This window comes from Dicentrarchus labrax, unplaced genomic scaffold (genome assembly GCF_905237075.1).
Source record: "Dicentrarchus labrax unplaced genomic scaffold, dlabrax2021, whole genome shotgun sequence".
Lineage (NCBI taxonomy): Eukaryota > Metazoa > Chordata > Actinopteri > Moronidae > Dicentrarchus > Dicentrarchus labrax.
The window spans coordinates 7770963-7791573 of NW_026136712.1; the positions used below are offsets into that span (position 1 = coordinate 7770963).

General features: G+C 42.1%; 2 protein-coding genes across 7 annotated transcripts in view; one reads left to right on the plus strand and one right to left on the minus strand.

Moving 5' to 3' along the window:
* Window positions 1-6074, plus strand: part of bhlha15 (basic helix-loop-helix family, member a15) — a 19352-nt gene extending 13278 nt beyond the window's left edge. For 2 of the 6 annotated variants that reach the window (XM_051417913.1, XM_051417915.1), the window contains 3 exons: window positions 134-360; window positions 490-3999; window positions 4675-6074. In XM_051417913.1, the coding sequence (XP_051273873.1) occupies window positions 4727-5290 (564 nt within the window). In that variant the 5' untranslated portion in view covers window positions 134-360; window positions 490-3999; window positions 4675-4726 and the 3' untranslated portion in view covers window positions 5291-6074. Of the gene's footprint in view, window positions 1-133; window positions 361-489; window positions 4000-4674 lie in introns of those variants that run through there. The other 4 variants (XM_051417912.1, XM_051417909.1, XM_051417910.1 and 1 more) reach the window with 3 other exon arrangements.
* On the minus strand, window positions 6035-20567 carry tecpr1a (tectonin beta-propeller repeat containing 1a). The gene is made up of 24 exons (XM_051417908.1): window positions 20410-20567; window positions 18360-18599; window positions 17513-17695; window positions 17277-17399; window positions 16989-17108; window positions 16335-16509; window positions 16154-16254; window positions 15563-15664; window positions 15299-15447; window positions 14159-14766; window positions 13759-13904; window positions 13447-13602; window positions 13085-13234; window positions 12561-12718; window positions 12248-12478; window positions 11697-11793; window positions 11380-11459; window positions 11205-11261; window positions 10340-10514; window positions 9915-10050; window positions 9466-9558; window positions 9209-9315; window positions 8439-8558; window positions 6035-8221 (listed from the first exon to the last, which is right to left on the minus strand). The coding sequence occupies exons 2-24, from the start codon at window positions 18582-18584 to the stop codon at window positions 8090-8092; spliced, it is 3624 nt and encodes a 1207-aa protein (XP_051273868.1). The 5' UTR covers window positions 18585-18599; window positions 20410-20567; the 3' UTR covers window positions 6035-8089.
* Window positions 20568-20611: the final 44 nt, after the last annotated feature.

The window sequence follows — 20611 nt, forward strand, 5'->3', positions numbered from 1 at the left end:
TGTAATAATACCAGGGTGGGACAATACAAGGGTTAGCAAACTTTAATGTTTGTAAGCCTTGCTAAATCCAGATGCTGCAGGTTATTGACACTTCGTTGTCTCTGACTGTTTGTTTTGTTGGTTTTGCCTGCAGGTTTGGAGTGGGAGGACGACTTCTCAGCCTTGGAGAAGAGCTGCCATTTTCAGTGTGTCAGACACTCGATATCTCAGCAATACACCCTTTCCTTGCCAGAGCAGAGCTGCACTGCTCTGCCCAGGCGTTTCTGTCTGTCCCAAACCTGCCTGTTCCTCACCCATGTCACTGAGTCAGACCTTGAGCTGTGAGATAAAGGGTTCGTGACACACGTATACACACACATAGTGAGTTATAGGTGCTTATTTTTATGACACAGTGTTTGCAGCCTTTCTATCAAATCGTCTGCCTTCAGCCAAAGGCAATCTCACTGTCACCATGGCCTAACGTGACATCCACACTTGTTTTTCTTTCAGACAGCCAGCCTTGGCCTAATGGAAAAACTGACTAATCATCCAGATCTCGTCCTCCTCACCTCTAACTCGTCTGCCCACCCACCCCCCTCCTCTTTTACGATGAGTCAGGGATTTTAATGGATTTTTTCCCTCCCTCTTCTCCAAATGGATTCATAGCACCTGGCGTTCATGACATCACAGCCACGCAGGACTGTGTGACAGTGCATTCAGCCTTCACAGTTGTTGGTATTACACGATCACTGGCTATGATGTGATAAAACAGCCAGTTGCCTAACAGTGCTGGTACCTTTCCAGCTGTAAACCTGTTTGGAAGCTGTTTTCCATGCCAGGTTGTGTCCTTGGACCTGAAACATTAATGTTTTAAATTCCAAATTACATGAGTTTAATAAACTGTCATTAGTGTCTGGAATCCCATTTTATCTTTAAATTGTTGTATTCAGCAAATTCCAGGTTAATCTTGGGACTATACTAAGACTATACTGTTGTTTATACAGTTTGTTTTGCTAAAACAGAGCATGCTTGTGGAGGCCCTGTTTGCTTGTCTCATTACTGAAGTGTATTCAGCTAAGAATTTATCAGCGGCTGTGGCTAAATAAACAGTGTAAGCCTTAGGGCCAATGGAGGCAGAAACTGAACAAACTAAAAGTAATAGATAATGTTTCCACAGAGCCAGCATCAGCAAGGTTTGGTTGATTAGATATAGTGTACCTGAAGAGGAAAGGAAACCTGGCAGGACCAGTCTTAGTACACACACACACACACACACACACACACACACACACACACACACACACACACACACAAGCTGTTCAAGGACAAAAAAAGCTAATAAAAAGAGCTGGGAGCTTCACACCTGTAGCTACAGTATTGTTGTTGTTACACATTTGTAATACTCAGTGTTAATGTTACTAACAGTCAAATTACACTGATGTTCTTTATCCATAAACTGATCCTGGTTAATGGCTTATTTTTAACTAGGCTACCATAAAGTAGGCTATATTTCTATTATTGCTACTTTTATTTAAAACTAGTTAAATTTGCTCTGTCAGGTTCTTCTTTAAGCTAATGTGCCACTTAGCCTTAGATTTGTTACATTAAAAAGTAAAGCATCAGAATTATTTAGTAATACGCTATTTAGACAGAAACTAAACAAAAAATGTTAAGTAATCAACATTTCCCCCTTATTAATTCATTAAATACTTTACGTATGTTGCTGCTACACTGTTGCTACATTTTCTGGTTAAGCTGCGCTTCCTAGCTGCTAGCTGCTAGCTTGCGCATGGCTCTTGCTCAGTGTGTCGCTGTGGCTCAGAAACTTCATGGTTTTATATGAAAAAGTTCTAAATTAACTTAAGAGGACATTTCTTAGCTTTAAACTTCACAAATTTGGAAATAATGCATGGGAAGAACACAATATCTACTGCGTTCAGTCTGCCAACATTAAACACCTTTGTTGTTTACAATATTTAATACATTAGTTAAAAAAGAAGAAACCTACAGTTATTTGATAACAGATGTTATTATCAGATTAGTCAAATTATCAACAAATAAAAATGAACATGATAGAGGGCAGAACTATAAGCTTGTAATAGAAATTTATCTAAAATGCTTTTAAACCAGTTACATTTTCCTTTTCTTTAAGTTAGAAGTTTACTTTCAATAATTCAGTTTAATCTAATGTAAGAAGTGGATATTTATTCATTTGGATTTTTAAATAGATATATATATTTGATAGTTGATAGTTTAAGAATAAAATATAAAAAACATACTATAGGTATGGAAAAGACAGGCGTCTAGAAAAAGCCTCAAGAGACTGTGGGTTATTTCTGATTCACACTGTGCTGTGAAACATGATTTGACTGTATGAATGGTCAGTCAGTATATCTCACTGCCATGACACCACCCTTTCTCTACTCCACTATCTATCACAGTCCGAAGGGACAATAATCCCAACTGCCAACAGTTGTGTTTTGGTCCCCCAGGTCAAACAGACAAGGTGGGATACAGCAGATCACACACACAAGAGGGGAAGGGGTGTGTTTGTTGGTCATTATTTAAAAAGGTTTACTGTGTTATGTGTGTTCTGTCCTTTTTTTTCCCGGCCGTTTTGATCAGCGCAGTAGTTTGACGGCATCTGTTAGCTGTCATTACAGGAAAAACAACAGTGTTGTGCAAAAAGTTTGTTAGTCTGGTAAAAAGTAAATAATGTGACAAAGTTTAAATTAGGCCTGGCCCTGCCTCTGTACATTCAGGTTTAGCCTGGAGGACTGTATTCAAATAAAGCAGCGGAGGGTGATAAGCCACAATGGAAATTATGTTAACTGCTTAGAGTTAAAGGAGTGGATGAGGAACAAAAACACAGGGTTTCCGTTGACTGTCTCATTTGACTTAGAATAGGCCAAGAATTAAATATTAGATAGAGTTCAACCCATCATCTGCAGAGTGTCACCTTTTTCCTACAAAACTTGCAACTTAATTTAGTTTTCCTTCAAATCACATACATTCATGTAAATTACTTTTAGTGGCTTTTAAAAGAGACTGTAAAACTATGATACAACGCCATGGTGCTAACTCTGTGATGTTTCTACTTCAGGTATAATGATATTTGGAAAAACACATTTCCTTTACATTTTATGTATGTACATTCACTCAAGCACATACACTTTTGACTTTACTTGTGTATTTCCATTTTGTGCTGCTTTATACTTCTACTCCACTTAGAGGGAAATACTGTACTGTTTACATCACTACATTTGTTTAATCGCTGTACTTTTTCAATTGTACACATTCAGTCAGTTTATAAAATATGTTGCATTGCTACAAATTAAACTACCCTGTGGTATATAAAGCAGTTAAAATAAGTGCCACTGCTTAATGCATCAGTCATTATGGTGTGATAACAACAGACTGGAGCCAGTGGCCATGGTGAGTATGCTGTGTACATTATGCTGCTGATACTTTTTAACTTTTATGTAAAACTTTGAATACAGACTTTGTTGTTGTTGTTTTTTTTTTACTTTAACTTACATTTTCTGAATACTTGTTCCACTACCAAGTGCTGGGTTGTCAAATAATGTGGTCAAACATTTCTTTCTTTCTTTCCTATTAGGATAGGCCATTTTTGCACAAAGCCAGAAATCATGTAGTGTTGTGACATTGTTGCAGCATTTGGAGAGAGAGAGAGAGAGAGAGAGAGAGAGAGAGAGAGAGAGAGAGAGAGAGAGAGAGAGAGAGCACAGAGCTGGAGGGAGCGGGCTGGCTCTGTGATTGGCTGAGCAGCGCTACGTGTACATCAGTCAGCTACAGGTAGCTCACATGTGACAGTTATCAGATTGTGTGTGTGAGTGTGTGTGTGTGTGTGAGTGTGTGTGTGAGTGTGTGTGCGTGTGTGTGTGCGCGCTGCACGGCTCCGCTCTGCTCTTTACGCGATGGTGCTGTGGATGAGCGGCTGCATGGGGACGGCGTTTCTGTAAACACTCGGGAGGAAAGTTAGTGTTAATAACTTCCAAGGTAAGGCTTCTGACATTATGTCGTCCTGTTTCATTCACTTTGATGGCTGCAGACAGTGTGTGTATCATTTACTGACTGTACTGCTTGTGTGTCTGCTTATCAGTTACAACACTACCGTTGGGGTGATTAAACTAGGGTTAGGGAAATAAAGAAGGATGGAGTTTAGGCTGCATGTCATATTTTCATTACCTGCTCTAATCTGTGTAAAACAGCTTTATCTTTTACGTTTCAGGACTTTATCATATTTTATATCATTTGGTTTAAAGACATTTCCATTGCTTGTGAGTTGAGCTTACTCGTGTTAAATCCACATGGTGACTTTCATTGACAAACTGGGTAAAAAGGAGCGCTGGAGGTGAATTAGCTGAATGCTGCGCTGGCTGGCCTCTGTGTTTTTGTGAGTGTAACCTTGAAATGAGCATTATCGCAGGAGCATGGGGATAAGAGAGGCGTAGATTAACAGACCAACATCATGGAGTTTTCTCACTGCAACAGGCTGATTAGATACAACAGGATGCAAGGCTGTTTGAATTGGAGAGAGGATTATTCAGTGCTTGGGGATTACTGGCTGACTAGTAGAAGACTGTTTAAAATACTTTGAATTTATGTCAAAATGCCACTTTTTTATATTATTAGAAAAGTCCCTCTCTCTAACATTGCCCTCTTTTCTTGCAGGCCTGTTGAAGCTGTGAGATCTATACTGTTTAAGAGAGAGTGAGGCAGCAGGATGAAGTCCAAAGGGAAGGCTGTGAAACCATCCAGGAGGCCCTGGTCTGACCCCGAGCCCGAACTTGAACCTGACACAGAGCCAGGCTCCAGTGAGCAGGAAGGCTCGGAGGCTTCGGTGCCGATCGGCGGCTCCTGGAGGGGGTCGCTGAGGGACGGGGCCGGCAAGCGCCAAGGAGGAAAGGGCGGAGGCCGGCGACGTAGGCAACATGGCTCCAGCAAAAAGGAACGCAGCGTCAGGCGGCTAGAGAGCAACGAGCGGGAACGCCAGCGCATGCACAAGCTCAACAACGCCTTCCAAGCATTGCGCGAGGCCATCCCCCACGTCAAGACTGACAAGAAGCTGTCCAAGATCGAGACACTGACCCTGGCAAAGAATTACATAAAATCCTTAACCACCATCATCCTGGACATGTCAGGGGCCTGCCTGCCTGCTGGTGGGGACCCTTCAGAGTCCAGCGCTGCCAAGCTGCTCCAGTGCTACCAGCAGCACCTGGAGGAGGATGGGGAGGATGATCTCACCCAGTACCTCACCCACGTGCACAACTTCAGCAAGCGCAGCTAACAGTGGCTGCAGTGTGGTTGTGAGACCAGGAGAGCCACCAGGAAGCTGTCACAGAGGCCTGGGTAGACTTTTGGGGCCAAATCTCAAACTATATCCAGTTCCTACGTGCGCACCACTCTGGGATCTGGTCAAAAGTGTTGTTCACTGTAGGAACCGGGTGCTGTGGCAGATCATAGACCTCTGTCAATAAACCCATGCTTGACCAAAGCAAGAGGTGGGCTGTGTAGAACTTGCCCTTCATACGAAATATGGAAGGATTTGAGGACCATTCACCTTACAGACACAAAGACTGCAGACTGTGAAACCCAGATGGATCGTGGTTATGTAGAGTGAAATGTGTTGTTGTGCTCAGAAAGGAAGGGCTAATCTTTTGCCATTCTCTTATTTCTCGTCTTCTTCGATATGAGCCTGAGCAGGAACTCTCTTTTGTGTTATCTTGTGATCTGCTTGTGTGTTTTCTGTTGAGAAACCTGCTCATTGTAGCCTCCAGTCATAACTGTCACATTCAGGAAAAAAAGAAATGCAAGCAGCGGGTAAAAACATTTAAATGTTGGAGCTAGAAAGTGTGTTTGCTTATTTGCTGATGAGGATAGTCTACCGGCAAGTTGACAGTTGATTAACTTGTCTTCTTAAAGGTTGTGCGCCCATAGCTTGGAGTCCCAGATGATGTTTAAAGTGCGTGTTATTTGACTTTTTGTGTGTTGAGGCAGGACTCTGTAGTGAAAAAGAGGAGAAGAGAAACTATTTGAAGAGTTATTATCAATAAACATTTATTTATTGACAAGGACTGTTATTTTGACCATGCACAACACTTAAGAAATGTACTCCACAATGTCAACAGCACTGATGTGTTACAGTAACAGTTATTCACAGATAATACAGACATAGCTCTGTACACTTTCAACATTTCCAAATGCTGCATCATATTTTGAAAATATGGGGTAATTTAGGCAGCCGTTAACATAAATTAATGCCTGAACAGATGCAATTCATCAGTGTATGTGGTAATGAATATGTCTTAATGGAAATATGTCTTTTTTAATACATTGCTCTTTGTTCAATGTACAAACACGACTTCATCTTATATATTACCACAATACTTACTGTATAATAATAATATCTTACAGACTTATAACAAAAATATAGTGTTCTTTTAACGTTTTTTTTTCTCCCTGCTCAGTCATTCTACCATCAGGCCAAAGGAAGTAGGCGGTGTGCAAATGCAAACATTCTCCTGAGAAAGAGGAAGGTTCAGTTTTAGCATTTTACCACAAGACTTTTACAAGTAATTCATAATTTCCAACTTATTTACATTGCTAACCATTGCACATGCTCCATGACAGCAACAGAAGAATGACACCATATTTTAGAAAACAACATTAAAATCTTTATAAAACATCACTCTACGACAGGTAAATAAAGCCAGTGCAGGACTTGTTACAGCTTCTATGTTCTGGCTCCAAAAAAAACCCCATAATATAAATAAGAACAAAAATCTAACTGTATTGGAAGTTAATTGGAAAACCTCCAAATTCCCTGAAGAAATATAGGGTCAATATTTATTTTTAACAAGTTAAAAGGTCTTGTTTGTACCATTAGAGGACCAGTGTGTAAGAATTAGTGGCATCTAGTGGTGAAGTTGCAGACTGCAACTAACTGAACACTGCGCTCATCTCTATTTAATGACCTGGGAATGAGAACAGGCTGTTAAGTGTGTAGGAGAAAGTACCGTGACCACGAAACACGAAAGGCCCGATATACAGCCAGTGTTTGGTTGACCCACGGTGTCCATAGATAAAAACAGCATCATTCTAAGGTAACAAAAAGACAATCATTTCTGTATTTAGGTGATTATACGCTAATGAAAACATACCTTTGCATACCCATTTCTGAAAATAGATCCTCCTGAATGTTACACACTGGACCTTTAAACAGCCTTCTTGCCCTCAAACTCTACTTCACACAGGTTTCACCATATTATCCTAAATTAGATTTTCTTCCTCAAAACAACTGGCAGCATTGTTGCAACAATAACTTTTCAAAAACCTACGAAATTAGAAACAGATGCTATCCATGTTTTTCCACAGTCAGTAGTTTAAACGTTATTCCAGTGTAGACTAGCAGACATGGATCAAACATTGTCCTGTCTGAATTATCCAGTTATCAATTCTTCTGTTTCCAGAGTAATCAGGCTTTACTCTGTTGGAACATGTGTCAACCTGTTGACTACAGGCTAAGATTAAACTTTTTATTTTATACACAATACCAGGCCTGGAGCTGACAGTTCAGCAGCTAAGCCGCTGTCATTAAAGTACACTATTTCTTTTCCCTTTTCAAAAAACACATTTGTTCAAAGCATCCCTTCCGCCTTCACCTTACATGTGATAATCTAAACACAGAAACCACACAAACATCATACTCTAATGAATAAATAAGAAAAATACATTAAGACCATCAAGTTCAGTGTCAGTAAACAAAAACAGCAATGGCAAACAGAATTAACAGAAATGCTGGTACAAAGGAGATGAATGTTTAGTAAAATGAACAACATACACACCATAAGACTAGAGGTTGTCTTCAGACAGAAGGAGACAAATTCAGCTCAGCATTTCAGATTGTTCTGAATGCCCCAAAATCTTTCTGTTACGACAGCTGCAGTGACGTGAAGACTAAAGGCTGTCTGGGGTGGAATTATCTACAAAGGTTTACTACAATGGCAATATTTAGGATATCTATGTACAGTATGTGTCTGCCTATGTGTGTGTGTGTGTGTGTGTGTGTGTGTGTGTGTGTGTGTGTCTAGCATCCCACAGCACTGCTGTTGATCTCCGTGTTCCTGACAGGGAGGGGGGTCCTCTCTGTTAGAGAGGGAAGATGGACCCGGGGCGGCTCCATGGAGTTCCCTCTCACTGTGATGTGGTCCCATCCACCCTGAAAGACAGGAAGATAGAGAGAGAGTGAGAAGCTTTAATCACAAGAAAGGAGTGTGTCACGTCTCCTGATAGCTGGCAATCTGAAACAAAAACATTTTTAACATAACTGCTAATATCAGGCAAAATAAAGTATCTAAGACTTTTGAAATAATACTACAATTTAAGGCTTTTAATAACTTCTAAGACCTTTTTTTGAGGAAACTAAATTGCCTTACCCCAATGCCATAGTCCCACGACTGTCCTTTAGGCTCCAGAGGTTGCACTCCGAGTCGATGGCACACCGTTCCACAGCTCAAACTGTGGCTGCCCTGCACCTTGTCCGCTATGATCCACACCTACACACCCACAACAACACAACATGCAAGGGTCATTTATAACCTCAGTCTTATTTCTTATGAGGATTTTGGTGGATTCATGTGCTCACACATACATTTTGAATAATATACTTTGCATACTTTCCTGTCGGACGCTTCCAATTGCCAATTCGGAACTTCATTAATCATTACCGACAGCATTCTCATGTTCACCAACCCAGTTTTTCTGAGATTTCATACCACATGGAATATCAAATTGAATATGCATCACAAAAAAAGGCTCAGAACTGCTGATATATATTATATGATGACTGGCACATCCACACTTATCATTTACTTCAGTGTAGACAGTAAGAGAGGCGACCAACAGTGAAAGAAGTTCCATAAGGTGCATTTACATGCTCCTTGGATGATCCCATTTCCTTAACATCTTAAAAGTATGGTGTCGCTTATGAAAGATGGATGATAAGAAAAAGTCCTCCATGTTACTGTGTGATATATGACGTCAACTCAGCAAGTCGTGTGCCAAAATTTTCACAGACTTTCTGAATTGTTGTTCCAACTTAAGGGGGCATTCATGTAAATTTTCCCAGTTTGGGAACAGATTTTTCCTATTATTCCAATACCACACGAATGCAGCAATATTGCAGTACTGAGACCCTGGTACTGACCTGGTCCAGAGGACCTGCGGAGACCTTGCGTACATTATTAGAGATGTGTTCCCAGGAGGATCCCTGAGGGTAGCTGGGGGTTACGCCCTGCCGGTACCACAGGTTACCTGGACAGGAAATAGCCACGTCAGACATATAATCAGAATTTGTCTATGAGAAACATAATAAGAACCAAGTATCAGGTATATCAAGTATCTATTTCTCAAAATGAATGTTTGTATGACTGCAAGGTGCGAATACAAACGCAATTGCTTTACCATTTTCATCTACAGTGTAGACTGATGTCCTCCCGACAGACACCTGCTTCAACTTCTGTTTGGATGGGGAGGGGATGTGGTACCAACAGTCTCCTGCAGAGGGAGACACAACACATATTATTGTATAAGGGAAACTTAAAGGCTGACAAGTTTTATTTCTTTAACTCTGCTCATTTGTAAGTAAATATCAATATTTTTGACTCAAGTTCGACAGTGGCATGAATGATAATCTCTGGTCTCCCTGTCAGGAACATGGAGATCAACAGCAGTGCTGTGGGATGCCACACACACACACACACACACACACACACACACACACACACACACACACACACACACACACACACACACACACACACACACACACACACACACACACACACACACACACACACACACACACACACACACACACACACACACACAATATCACAGCTTCTCCCACTGACCTGCTGGGCTCTGTGAAGAGACAGATCCCCTGTAAAAGGCAGAACCATCCCTGGCGATGGCCCAAACCTGGCTGGCAGCTCCGATGGAGATGGACTTAAAAGGCTGGTCAGTTCCCACGTGGAGCCACGAAGATCCCTGAGAGACCAACAAGAGGCTGTAAGAACAATCTACTACCAAGTACTTAATTATTTGTGGTTGCAGGTACACTGGAAGCAACTTTGCATACTTATTAACAGACAGTGGACATAAAAGACATCCCGCACTCTCTCCACACTATGTCTAATGCGAGAAAGAACCACCTGGTACTGTTCTGCACAGTTGCAATGACAACAGGAAAATGGCTCTGAATGTTTATGGGTGACTCACCAAATGCTGTTTAACCTGTTCATGGGCTGTCTGTTGGCATGCAGTTAAAGTGACTCACAGCAGGTGTCAGTGCGGTGACTCCCAGTCGGCAGAGCACGTCTCCCTTGTTGCTGATGGCCCACAGAGGAACCACATCCACGCTGCTCTGAGCTGCACACGGCAGGATGGTTACATCACTCAGGGGTATAGGCGGAACTTCTTGCCAGGGTCCTGTGGTGGTCAGTTTACACTTCCTGTGCAGGAGGGGAAAACACAATGGTCACAGATGCCCTTAAGGGAGTTCTTTAGTTAATCTTTTAATTAGTTTTAGTTTAAGTTAAAATAACAAATTCACGTTTTAATGTTAATGACAGTCATGTGTTCTGGCTCCATTGGTCTTTTAATACAATTATATACAATTATATAATTACACCAACAGATCATAGGGATTTCTTAATAACCTGCTCTCATCTAAAATCATAGTTAAAATAAACCAGCTCTGAAGAACCAAAAAAATCCAGACTAATGTCAAATCTATATTATTCTCTAAAACACTCTCATTTGGATAACTCGTGTATAAAGAACGGGGCCCAGGTCTGCCCATTATATTGATGTACTTTGCCTATAATTTGTTGATGTAACTTTTGTGTGCTTTTATTGTTATATGTGTACTGTAATCAGTGTGTCCTTGTGACACTCCCTGTTTAAATATAGTTTAGAATAATATTAAAATAATTAATTTCCAACACTGATCACCTCCTGTCAAACCTCTATATTCTGAGTCCCTGCTCTGTCACCTTTGCTAAGTATGCAAGTTAACTTTTTTTAAAAACCTACACAAACACAAACAAAAACTTAAAATGTCAAGTGCTCTCTGGGAACTTTGTATCTGTTGATTAAATAAATTGGAGAGACTACAATGACAGTGTTGCTTTTTATAGTACCTGGCCCATCGCCTGCGACGCACAAAGTCCTTCATCGTTTTATGGCCATGATATGACCTGCATGGAGAGATGGGGAAGAGGATTACAGAAGATATCAATAAATGAAGGTCTGAATTATAAGGGCAGCATAGTTTGAACTAACTGACAGAGTAGGTGGGTTTGAAATCAAACTTACGCTGGAAAATCAGCTGCATATTGCCAGCCTTCTTTGTCCGTCCCACCAGAGACGCTGTAGTCGATAGTCCAGTCAGATACCTGAGAAGCAAATATCGGAAGTGAAACACAGTGATCGCGTCAGTATTTTTGGCTACACACCTTGTCTGTGTTAATTCAAGAACAACTATTTATAGTTTCCAAACGTATGGTCAGGATAGAAGGTTGGTGGTTAATCTGTGGACCAAAGGACTGGTTTCAAATCACTACAGGGCATTTCTGTGTGTGTGTGTGTGTGTGTGTGTGTGTGTGTGTGTGTGTGTGTGTAGCTCTTCTTACCCACGTCCAGTGAGGGGAGGGTGGTTTCATATTTGTTTTCGTGCACTCGTGTAGTCCTGATGCGTCACTCCACATGTAGCGGTCTGTAGGTAGCCCTCTAAAATAAACCAGACACAATTTAAATGGAGTTATGACTTTACACTCCAAATTAAAGCAGTAGAAATGTATACATTTATGTGTCACATCATAGTGTTATGGTATAGGTTTAGATGTTTAGGAAAAAAAAAAGACAACTCTTGGACTCTCATCAAATTGCAGTCACATGTGGCATTTTTACAGTATTTGTCATATTTAATTTCCATGAGATGTTAACTGTAAACAGTAAAAACTGAAATGTGTAGTTGCCGCAATTTTATCGCAGTTCTTAAATGTGAAAATCAAATTAGCCATATTAGCCTGGAAAGTTCTAGGTTGGAGACAATTCAATTATCTGACCAAACAAATCTAATATTTCAGCAAACGCTTCTATTGACAAAAACTATGTATTCCATAGAAAGTACAAACTTCCCTCTTTAACTTGAATCTCAGCGTTGCCTGAAAGAGTACTCTACCTGTTGGTGTAGCCGGTGACAGGGTTCCATCTCTGGTTCTCATATATGTAGACATTCTTGACATCCACCTGTGTGTAAATATTATCTGTGCTGCTGGCCAGTCCCTGGAAGAAGCCTCCTCCATAACCCCCAGTGTAGACCCAGGCAGTGTGGTCGTATCCAATCCCCCACACTATGCCAATACTGTTACACTCCACCACACGTAGGTGACCTCCAACTTGCCGCCAGAACCTGCACAAAGGAAAAAATGCTTCATGAAGGCTGAGTGATTAAGGCAATTATTTACCCCCTCTGTGTAGTAGCTTATTCTTACATCTGGTCGCATGGTGTGGGGTAAGGCATGGCCTCCAGACTAAGAGAGGGCTCACTGACAAAGATGTCCCCTTTACAGGTGATGGACCAGATGGCCTGTTTGGAGGGAGGACCTTGGATCCCCCTGGAGTCGCAGCACGACACGCTCAATAACGCCAGCTTGAGACCGGGAGGGAGGTGACAGCACACAGATTGAGTCGGGAAGGGAGGGAGAGAGACAAATGGGAAGTGATTAAAAGAGCCAGAAATAAATAGGAAATAGGCAGAAATCTGTGTGCAAATCACACGGGCATCCAGAACACATAGAAGACTGGCATGCATTTATAAAACAAGTGTTATTCTCAGCACATGTTGGTTCTAAAATCTTTTTTTTCCCGGCCTTATAATAAATAATTTTTGGTGCAAGCACAGACTGAAGTCGCAGAAACCATGCATTTTTGCATAATAAACATCTTGGCACAACAGCATGAGTTGGGCTGCAGTTTGATGTTATCAGTAGTAATGCTGTGTGGTATCCATACATACCCAATCATGCATCTCTAGCTCGGTGGCAGCTGACAATCTGATTGGCCACCTCTGTTTGGTCCGCTCAGGAGTATAGATGGCGAAACTGTGTTTGGAGTCATTAAGTACAGGAACCAGGATAGTGACCTCATTGACGAAGGCATGAAGGTACTAGAGAGAGTGACAGCAGAGTGGGAAGAAGAGAAAAAAAGTAGTTAGAAAGTAAAAAAATAAATAAATAGAGGAAGAAAGAAGAAGAGTGCAGGAGCGGAACAACAGCACTGATTCATTTGAATGACTCACTTCAGAAGAGTCCGTTGTGTTTACAGACACAGGCACTGAACGCATATGAAAAGTCTAATCCACACACAATTATTCCTCACCTTCTTCTCCTCATAAAAGTTGTAATAGATGAAAAGGATGCCATCCTTGTTGCCCTCTGGTCCTGAGAACTGCTCCAGAGCAAAATGAACATCTATCCACTTGTGTGGCTTCCAGTCTCTCCACCACTGCATGGTTCCCTTCTTCACCCACACAGACTGCATTGGGATTAAGCATTCAGCAGAGTAGTGAATTAATAATAAAACTAAGTACTAAGTTTGAAAAACACCACACAAAGACAGCGACAGAAATAAATAGAAAAGAACAAATATCCTTAAGATCAAGTATAAAATCTCCTGCTGTTGGGCAGGTACCTGTTCTATGGCTTGTTCATAATGTCTGAAATTATCCATCTCTCTTTTGGTCCTCTCACTGAGTTGCTCAAAGATTTGTTTTCGCCAGGCTGCTGTCTGGGCTGGGGTGACAGACAGACTCATGGACTGAACTGACTGGACCATAGCTGAGAAGGATAGAAAGAAAAAAAAAAATCAATAACTGAAAAAAGAAAGGGAAACAGAGTTTGGGCGTTAACTGCACCACAGGTTTCCTGCAAACATGAAATTGACATGCGTTATGTTATCAAATAATTATGTTTTACACCACTTTATAAATGGGTCGTGGTTGTTGCTCTTTTACCTCCAGAACAGCCTAAATTCTTCGAAGCACTGATTCAATGTTAAGCTGTGAGTCTAGCAGCTCAATCATTTAACTCACATGAGGTGTTCATAGAACAGTTGAACCAGTTGAGTTGGGTGTGACTGTCCACAGAGCAGCCTCCTCCACTGACCCACGCCCACATAGGGTGCTCATCTACCCCATATGGGTCCTCCATGGCCAGAGTGAATGTGGCCACTGATGACAAGCTGCTGGTGTCAGCTGTGTCCACCACTGCTCCGGTCTGGGCCTGCTGGCCCTGCGCCTCCTCCAGATCCACGTTACTCCACTGGGGGTCAAGAGGACCTACAGACTGGCTGGGGGAAAGAGATACACCAACATCTGGGGCTTTGACCTCTCCTTCTAGAGGTATGGTCTCCTCCTCCAGAACAGCTGGGCCGGCAGACCTTACCTCTCTTGAGGTCTTTCCTGGTCCTCGGTCAGAGACGAGTTCAGAGATGAAGCTGTCGCTGGTGACTTTGGGGATGCGGGATTTGGGGGTCTCAATAGGTTGGTCAGAGTGTTCTGTGGGGGCATCAACAAAGGACTCTGGGGAGGAAGAGGTGATGATGCAGCTAGCTCCATCAGTAGATCCTTTCTCTGTGTCTGACTCCACATCACTCACTAGTGACTGAGCACGCACCTCTCCACAGAAGTAGCATCCAGCACTGTGAAATGGAAGGAGAGGAACTGAATGAACTTATTATTCTCTTCCCTGCAAACATATATATAACATTTAAAGGTTATATAAATCATATTTTTAACATGCTATGTAAATGAAGTTACACTCCCTGTCTCTATGTGTTGTTCCCAGAGCTGTTTTTTTTTTTTGTCAGTGGAGTCTGGTGGTGAGTGACAGCAATATATTGACTTTCTGGTTAAACAAAAAGGATTTTACTCTTTAACTAAAAGATATATCTATGTAGGGATCCTTTTCATAATGCTGTCAGGCACTTAGAATAGCAATCTGGGCCTGTCAGTGGCAAAAACAAGCACTTTCAGTGGACATACTTTGACAGGCGCATTTGTCTCCAAGAAATTACATTGACACCATTGTAGCTGTTTTGCAGCTGCCAGCTGAGGCATAGTGCCAGAATACTTTCACATCCAACTTGGTGAATTAGGGGTTTATTATTTATAGTGTGTGTGTGTGTGTGTGTGTGTGTGTGTGTGTGTGTGTGTGTGTCCAGGTCTCTCTACCTCTGCAGGCTGTGTGCACTGGCACTGGAGTGGGATCGGTCTCCGTCTCGGGGGACGCTGATGACCTTCCAGGTTTTCCCACTCAGTTCACTAGAGGTCACACCTTGTCGGAAGTACACCGCCCGATCCTCACTGCCGATAGCCAACACCTACACATAACAGCAGTGGCAGGTTGACTTAAATATGTTCACACCCCATGACTTGACATTAAAAGTAAACCAGCAGAGAGGAAGGCACTTGATGGGTTACTTCCTAACAGTTCACCTGATCATTGAGTCCTACGTTGATCATGATCATTTCTCCCACCATGCTGATCCAGCCAGAGCCACAGGGGTTGTGGGAGTTCACGCCGCGTCTGAACCACACCTGGCAGAGCAGGAGAGTGGCATTTTTTAGCATAAAACAACTGTATAAACTATGGGTAATAACAGTTTAGCCTTAGTTGGAGTAGTATGTTCTCTTTGCAGTCTAATGCAGTTTTCCTGTTTGGCATATTGTGTCTGTGAAAAAACTAACTCTGACGTATATATAGAGCACTTATTTAGCAGCCAAGTCACACTACCATGGTTAGTGCAAGTCTAGCAGAATTTGTATATAGTTTCGTATTCATATAATATATGTGCTTCATTGAAATTGCATAGATATAGTTTAGGTACTATAGCATTAATCTGAAAATGTAAATAAAAACTTATGTTTTATATGGGAATATTTAATAATAGGTCATAAACAGTTAAGATAATGTATGATGGTAATAATGATAAACAAACAAATAGAACAGTACTTTTTTACATGTTTGCAGTAGTATTCCAATCATATGTGTCTTTAATAATAACATTAATTACAGCATTTTCTTACTTTGTTGTCCTTGGTCAAAGCCCAAACAACATTGACTCCCACAGCTACATGTGTGGCTCCTACATCAGGACTGGGAGAGTCTACCATGGCCCAGGAGGTACCTGACATGCAGAAAATATAATTCTCAATAAATGCGATCACACACAAACCACACCCGCCTCCTAACAGTGAGCTGGTGTACCTTTGGGGCAGTCTCGGCCGATGCCCTCCCTGACAATGAGTTGCCCCTCCCACAGCACCGCCCAGACCAGATCCCCTGGGCCACAGCTGATCTGGACCACCTCCCCAGGGAGAGGCACCTCTTCCCACAAAGAGCCTTCAGGATTGTGGTGATAGATTCCCTCTCTGAACCACACCTGGACGGAGAGAACAGGAGGGTTAGTTAATTGACGGGAAGGGATCTGCATCAAGCAGTGCGAATACAGTTGTTGTTTATCTGATGTGACAAGACTGAGTGTGTGATCTTGCTACGGGCATTAACAAGGTCAAAACACATCCTTGGAATATATATATATAAAACACCATCCTAAAATGCATTAGATGAGCCAAATGAATTACATGAGATACAGTGAATAAAAGGTTCTATTTTACAACAAGACAGGCTTTATAAGCTTATTTTGCCTCTATCAACTACGCTGTATTACTGTATTGATTGAAGAATATTGCTTTTACAGTGACAAATACCAGAAAATGTGTCATATTATGCATGAGTGAACAGGAAAATATGGTTTACCCACACTGTTACTGACTTAATGTGTGAGTTAATTTTAGTTAAGACTTGAATACATTGCCATGGATACCTGAGGCTAAGTGTTGCGTGAGTGCGTGTGTGTACCTTGCCCTGCAGGGACACAGCCCACAGTGACAGCCGTCCTCTGGGCTCCTCATTGATCTCCCAACCGCCACAGCTGATGTCGCTGAAGGGATCTGGTAGAGTCGTCTGCTGTGAGGGGATCTGTCAGCGCACACAGGAAGAGAGATGAAGGTGAACAAACTGAAAGCTTTACCCGCCCGCCCACACACACACACACACACACACACACACACACACACACACACACACACACACACACACACACACACACACACACACACACACACACACACACAGCATAACACCCACCTTAGCCCAGGTATCCATGGCTTTGTACCTCCTGTAGCGGAGCCATCGCCTGCGACGGACACAGGAGTTCCACTTCTTGTCTTTGGTGTAGGTGGCAGGGAAGTCAATGGCGTAGCTCCACCCCTGCAGATACAAACACCTCAATCGCTTAAAAAAGGCAGGAATAAAGTATGAAAAAAGACAGAAATTGATCCTCAAATGAGGAGATGCAAGTAAAACAATAACTGGACACTCACCTCTTTCTCTGTGGGCTCTCCCTCAAAGTTTTCATCCACGTACCAGTCACCCTCCCACTCCCAGCTGCTGGAGGGAAGCCGGAAGTTGTCCAGAGGTTGGTGTTGCAGACCCGTGACATCACTCAACTGCCAGCGGTCGCTTGGCAACAAACGATCCGAGAAACCATCGACAGGATTCCATCGCTGACGGAAATACAGACAGACGGGGAGAGATGGCATGTTAGAGCGCACACAGGGCCAAAACAAGCAAAGTAAAACACTTCACCACTCCCAGTTTCATCGGTCTGAAAGATTTGCTGCCAAACAGCACTTTTGGTGACATGTAGAAAGTCACAACAACAGCCACTACAGAGTACAGACCGAGTATTGACCTAATGCACATGACCTGACACAGTCCAAAACGTTTGCAATCATTCACAGGAAGCATGAATCTCATCTGTATTTTTTTCAGTTCTACATACAGTATCCCTCTCACTGTATCTGCTGTTTTACCTAAAAACTGGTTCAACATGCTTCTAATGTACTTGTAAAGGCAGCCAGCTGACAATGTGCTGAAGTTAGTAACAGAGGAAGTGGGACATTGCTGTATGAGGATGTTGCACTTAAAGTAGCACATGACCCAAGTCCAAGAGGAACTCCACATTTTCAATTTTACTTTGGATGCTTTATACAGGAAATAAAGGATATTAGCGTGTTTTAAACTTGCATAGTGAGAAGAAATACCATGCCTTGTTCCCTTGTGTATTTTTAACCTTGACTCGAATAAGCATCTTCTTACTAAAAACTTTTTCCCCCATAAGTGAGCTCTGTGTAAACAATGACACCCCAATTGGTGGATGAGACCCACTTGATTCTCGTAGGTCTCTTCCTGGTAGCGGACCGGCAGGTCTGAAGCGTGGACATTCAGGTATATGTTATTGTCACAGGCAATGCCCCAGCAGCACTGCTGAGCTGCCGTCACCCGCTTGAACTCCATCTGGGCATCACGGCACTGCTCCCACTGCTGCCCTGCCGTGGACAGGCTGTAGACCCGCCCGTACACATCCACCGCCCATAGCAGGGAGACGGGCATGGTTGCACTGGGAACCTGGGGAACAGGAGGAGAGTGGGTCAAGGTAGATAATGTAGCATTAAAGTTACACAATGTTTTTTTGTATGACAATATCAGTTTCAGGTATATAATTTGTAGCTGTTTGTTCAAGTATGTCATTATCCAATATTATTTATAGGTGCATCATTATAGTATATCAGATTAAATTATTCAGGAGGTCATGTGAATAATTTTATACCCATTTCCAAATGGTATCTTGGATCTGAAGTATGAAGTAAAGTTCAGAGGGTTTTATAAATGGACCCAAAGGTTGGTAAGCAGGGTTGAAAATTAGGAAGGAAAGAGAAATAATTATGATGAAGTGCAGTGTGTTACACGAATATTCAAAGTGGTAGGAGGAGAAAAGAACACACACACACAAAAAAAATTCTCCCGATGACCCCTGCAGCTCAGAGGTCATCAGGAGAAATCATGGTATAAGACATTAATGCACTCAAAGGATGCATGTGCAGTGTTTACAAGCTGTTGTCAGAAATTGCCTTTTTTATAGCAGATATTCTGACTTAACAAAGCAGGAAAATCACAGGCGTTATTAATAACATCAACAATGACTTTGCTCTATTTAAGGGTCCCAGTAGGCCATGACAGTCTGACAGTGAGCCAGCATTAATAGACCTTTTTCACAGCAGCCATTTTGACATGAAATAGTAGCATAAACATAAATGTTACCAATGATACTAATTAAGGTTTCTTTCCATTCAGGTTAAACTGAGTCAGGGTGCTGCAAGTGTGCATGTGGCTCACTGGTAAGGCTCTGCTACACTAAAGGGAACTGAACCTCCTAGTATCATTGATAACACATGGGTTTAACCTACTATTTCATGTCAAAGTGTCATGGCTGCTGTGAAAAAGGTCTATAACACTGAAGCAGCTAAATGGAATTCAGTCACGGAACATTTTATCATTGCTTTTCCAAAATGTCCAAATGTCCTCTGTGAAAAAGGCCTGTGTTTATCCACCAACTTTATCCAAATGCACAGACATACGTATACATACATACACAGCACAGTGTGTGTGTGTGTGTGTGTGTGTCTGTGTGTGTGTGTGTGTTATAAACAGCATGTGAGTTTGCCTGTATAACTTGGTTAAGCAGTAGCTCCCACTTTAAAACAGGGCTGTCCACACTGATTAGTCTCATGTGTTGTGGTGGCACAGGTCCATGCTCACTGTCTTTGTTTACACCACTTTTTGCTCCACTTGCTGTGCACGTTATTGACCCATACTCCACGTCCCGGACAGCATTTAAGCAGACATGGAAAATGTGAAACGAGACTAAATTGAGTAAACAATGCAACGGTTGCTAAAAGCTTGTTAAAAGCTTGCTGCAAGTGGTCTCCATTTCACAACACTGCGTAACCGGCAGAGATGCTGCTTCTGCTAAAAGGCGTCTCCTCTGTCACCATTCAGTATACCTCACATTCAGCTCATATAATGATAATAATAATAATAATAATAATAATAACGACACATACGTACACACACACGGTGGAATTAAATAAATAATTTAAATTAACCACAATATAGGTTTGTTACTGTATAACAAGGTTTGTAGCTGCATTTTAGCACTGTGTCAACGCCACGAGCTACAAAGGAGCCTCGGTGGCTAATGTACTGCAGGTGTAAATGACAGGAGAGTGAAATATAAGCTGTAATGCTCCTCACAAACGTACACCGTGGACTAAAACCAGCTTTAGGCTTTAACGGCAACACTCAGCTTGCTTTTGGTGCAGGCTTACAGGCTTAGTCCTCTAGAAATAGCAAATTAACAGAGTTCAAACACACCAACCTTGAGCTTCCTCTCATGGACCGTGAAGAGGCGCAGGTGGGATGTCACCGCCGTTCATTCAGAAAGTGGAAGTGACTGTGACAGCTGATTCTAGATCATATTGGGTATGGTACCAGCTGATTTTCCACATCAAATGTCTTTTCCTACGTGAAACAGGAAGTGCTGCTGTTTCTTCGTTCCTATTGGCTGTTTCCTGCAGTGT

What these genes read in the sequence shown, in the direction of transcription:
- tecpr1a (XM_051417908.1), bottom strand. Translation starts at nt 18,584, where the DNA reads ATGCCCGTCTCCCTGCTATGGGCGGTGGATGTGTACGGGCGGGTCTAC. An exon ending in ACTTTTATGAGGAGAAGAAG is followed by an intron (nt 13,235 to 13,446) that starts GTGAGGAATAAT and finishes CACTCTCTCTAG; the next exon opens with TACCTTCATGCCTTCGTCAA. An exon ending in GTCACCGGCTACACCAACAG is followed by an intron (nt 11,794 to 12,247) that starts GTAGAGTACTCT and finishes GGTTTATTTTAG; the next exon opens with AGGGCTACCTACAGACCGCT.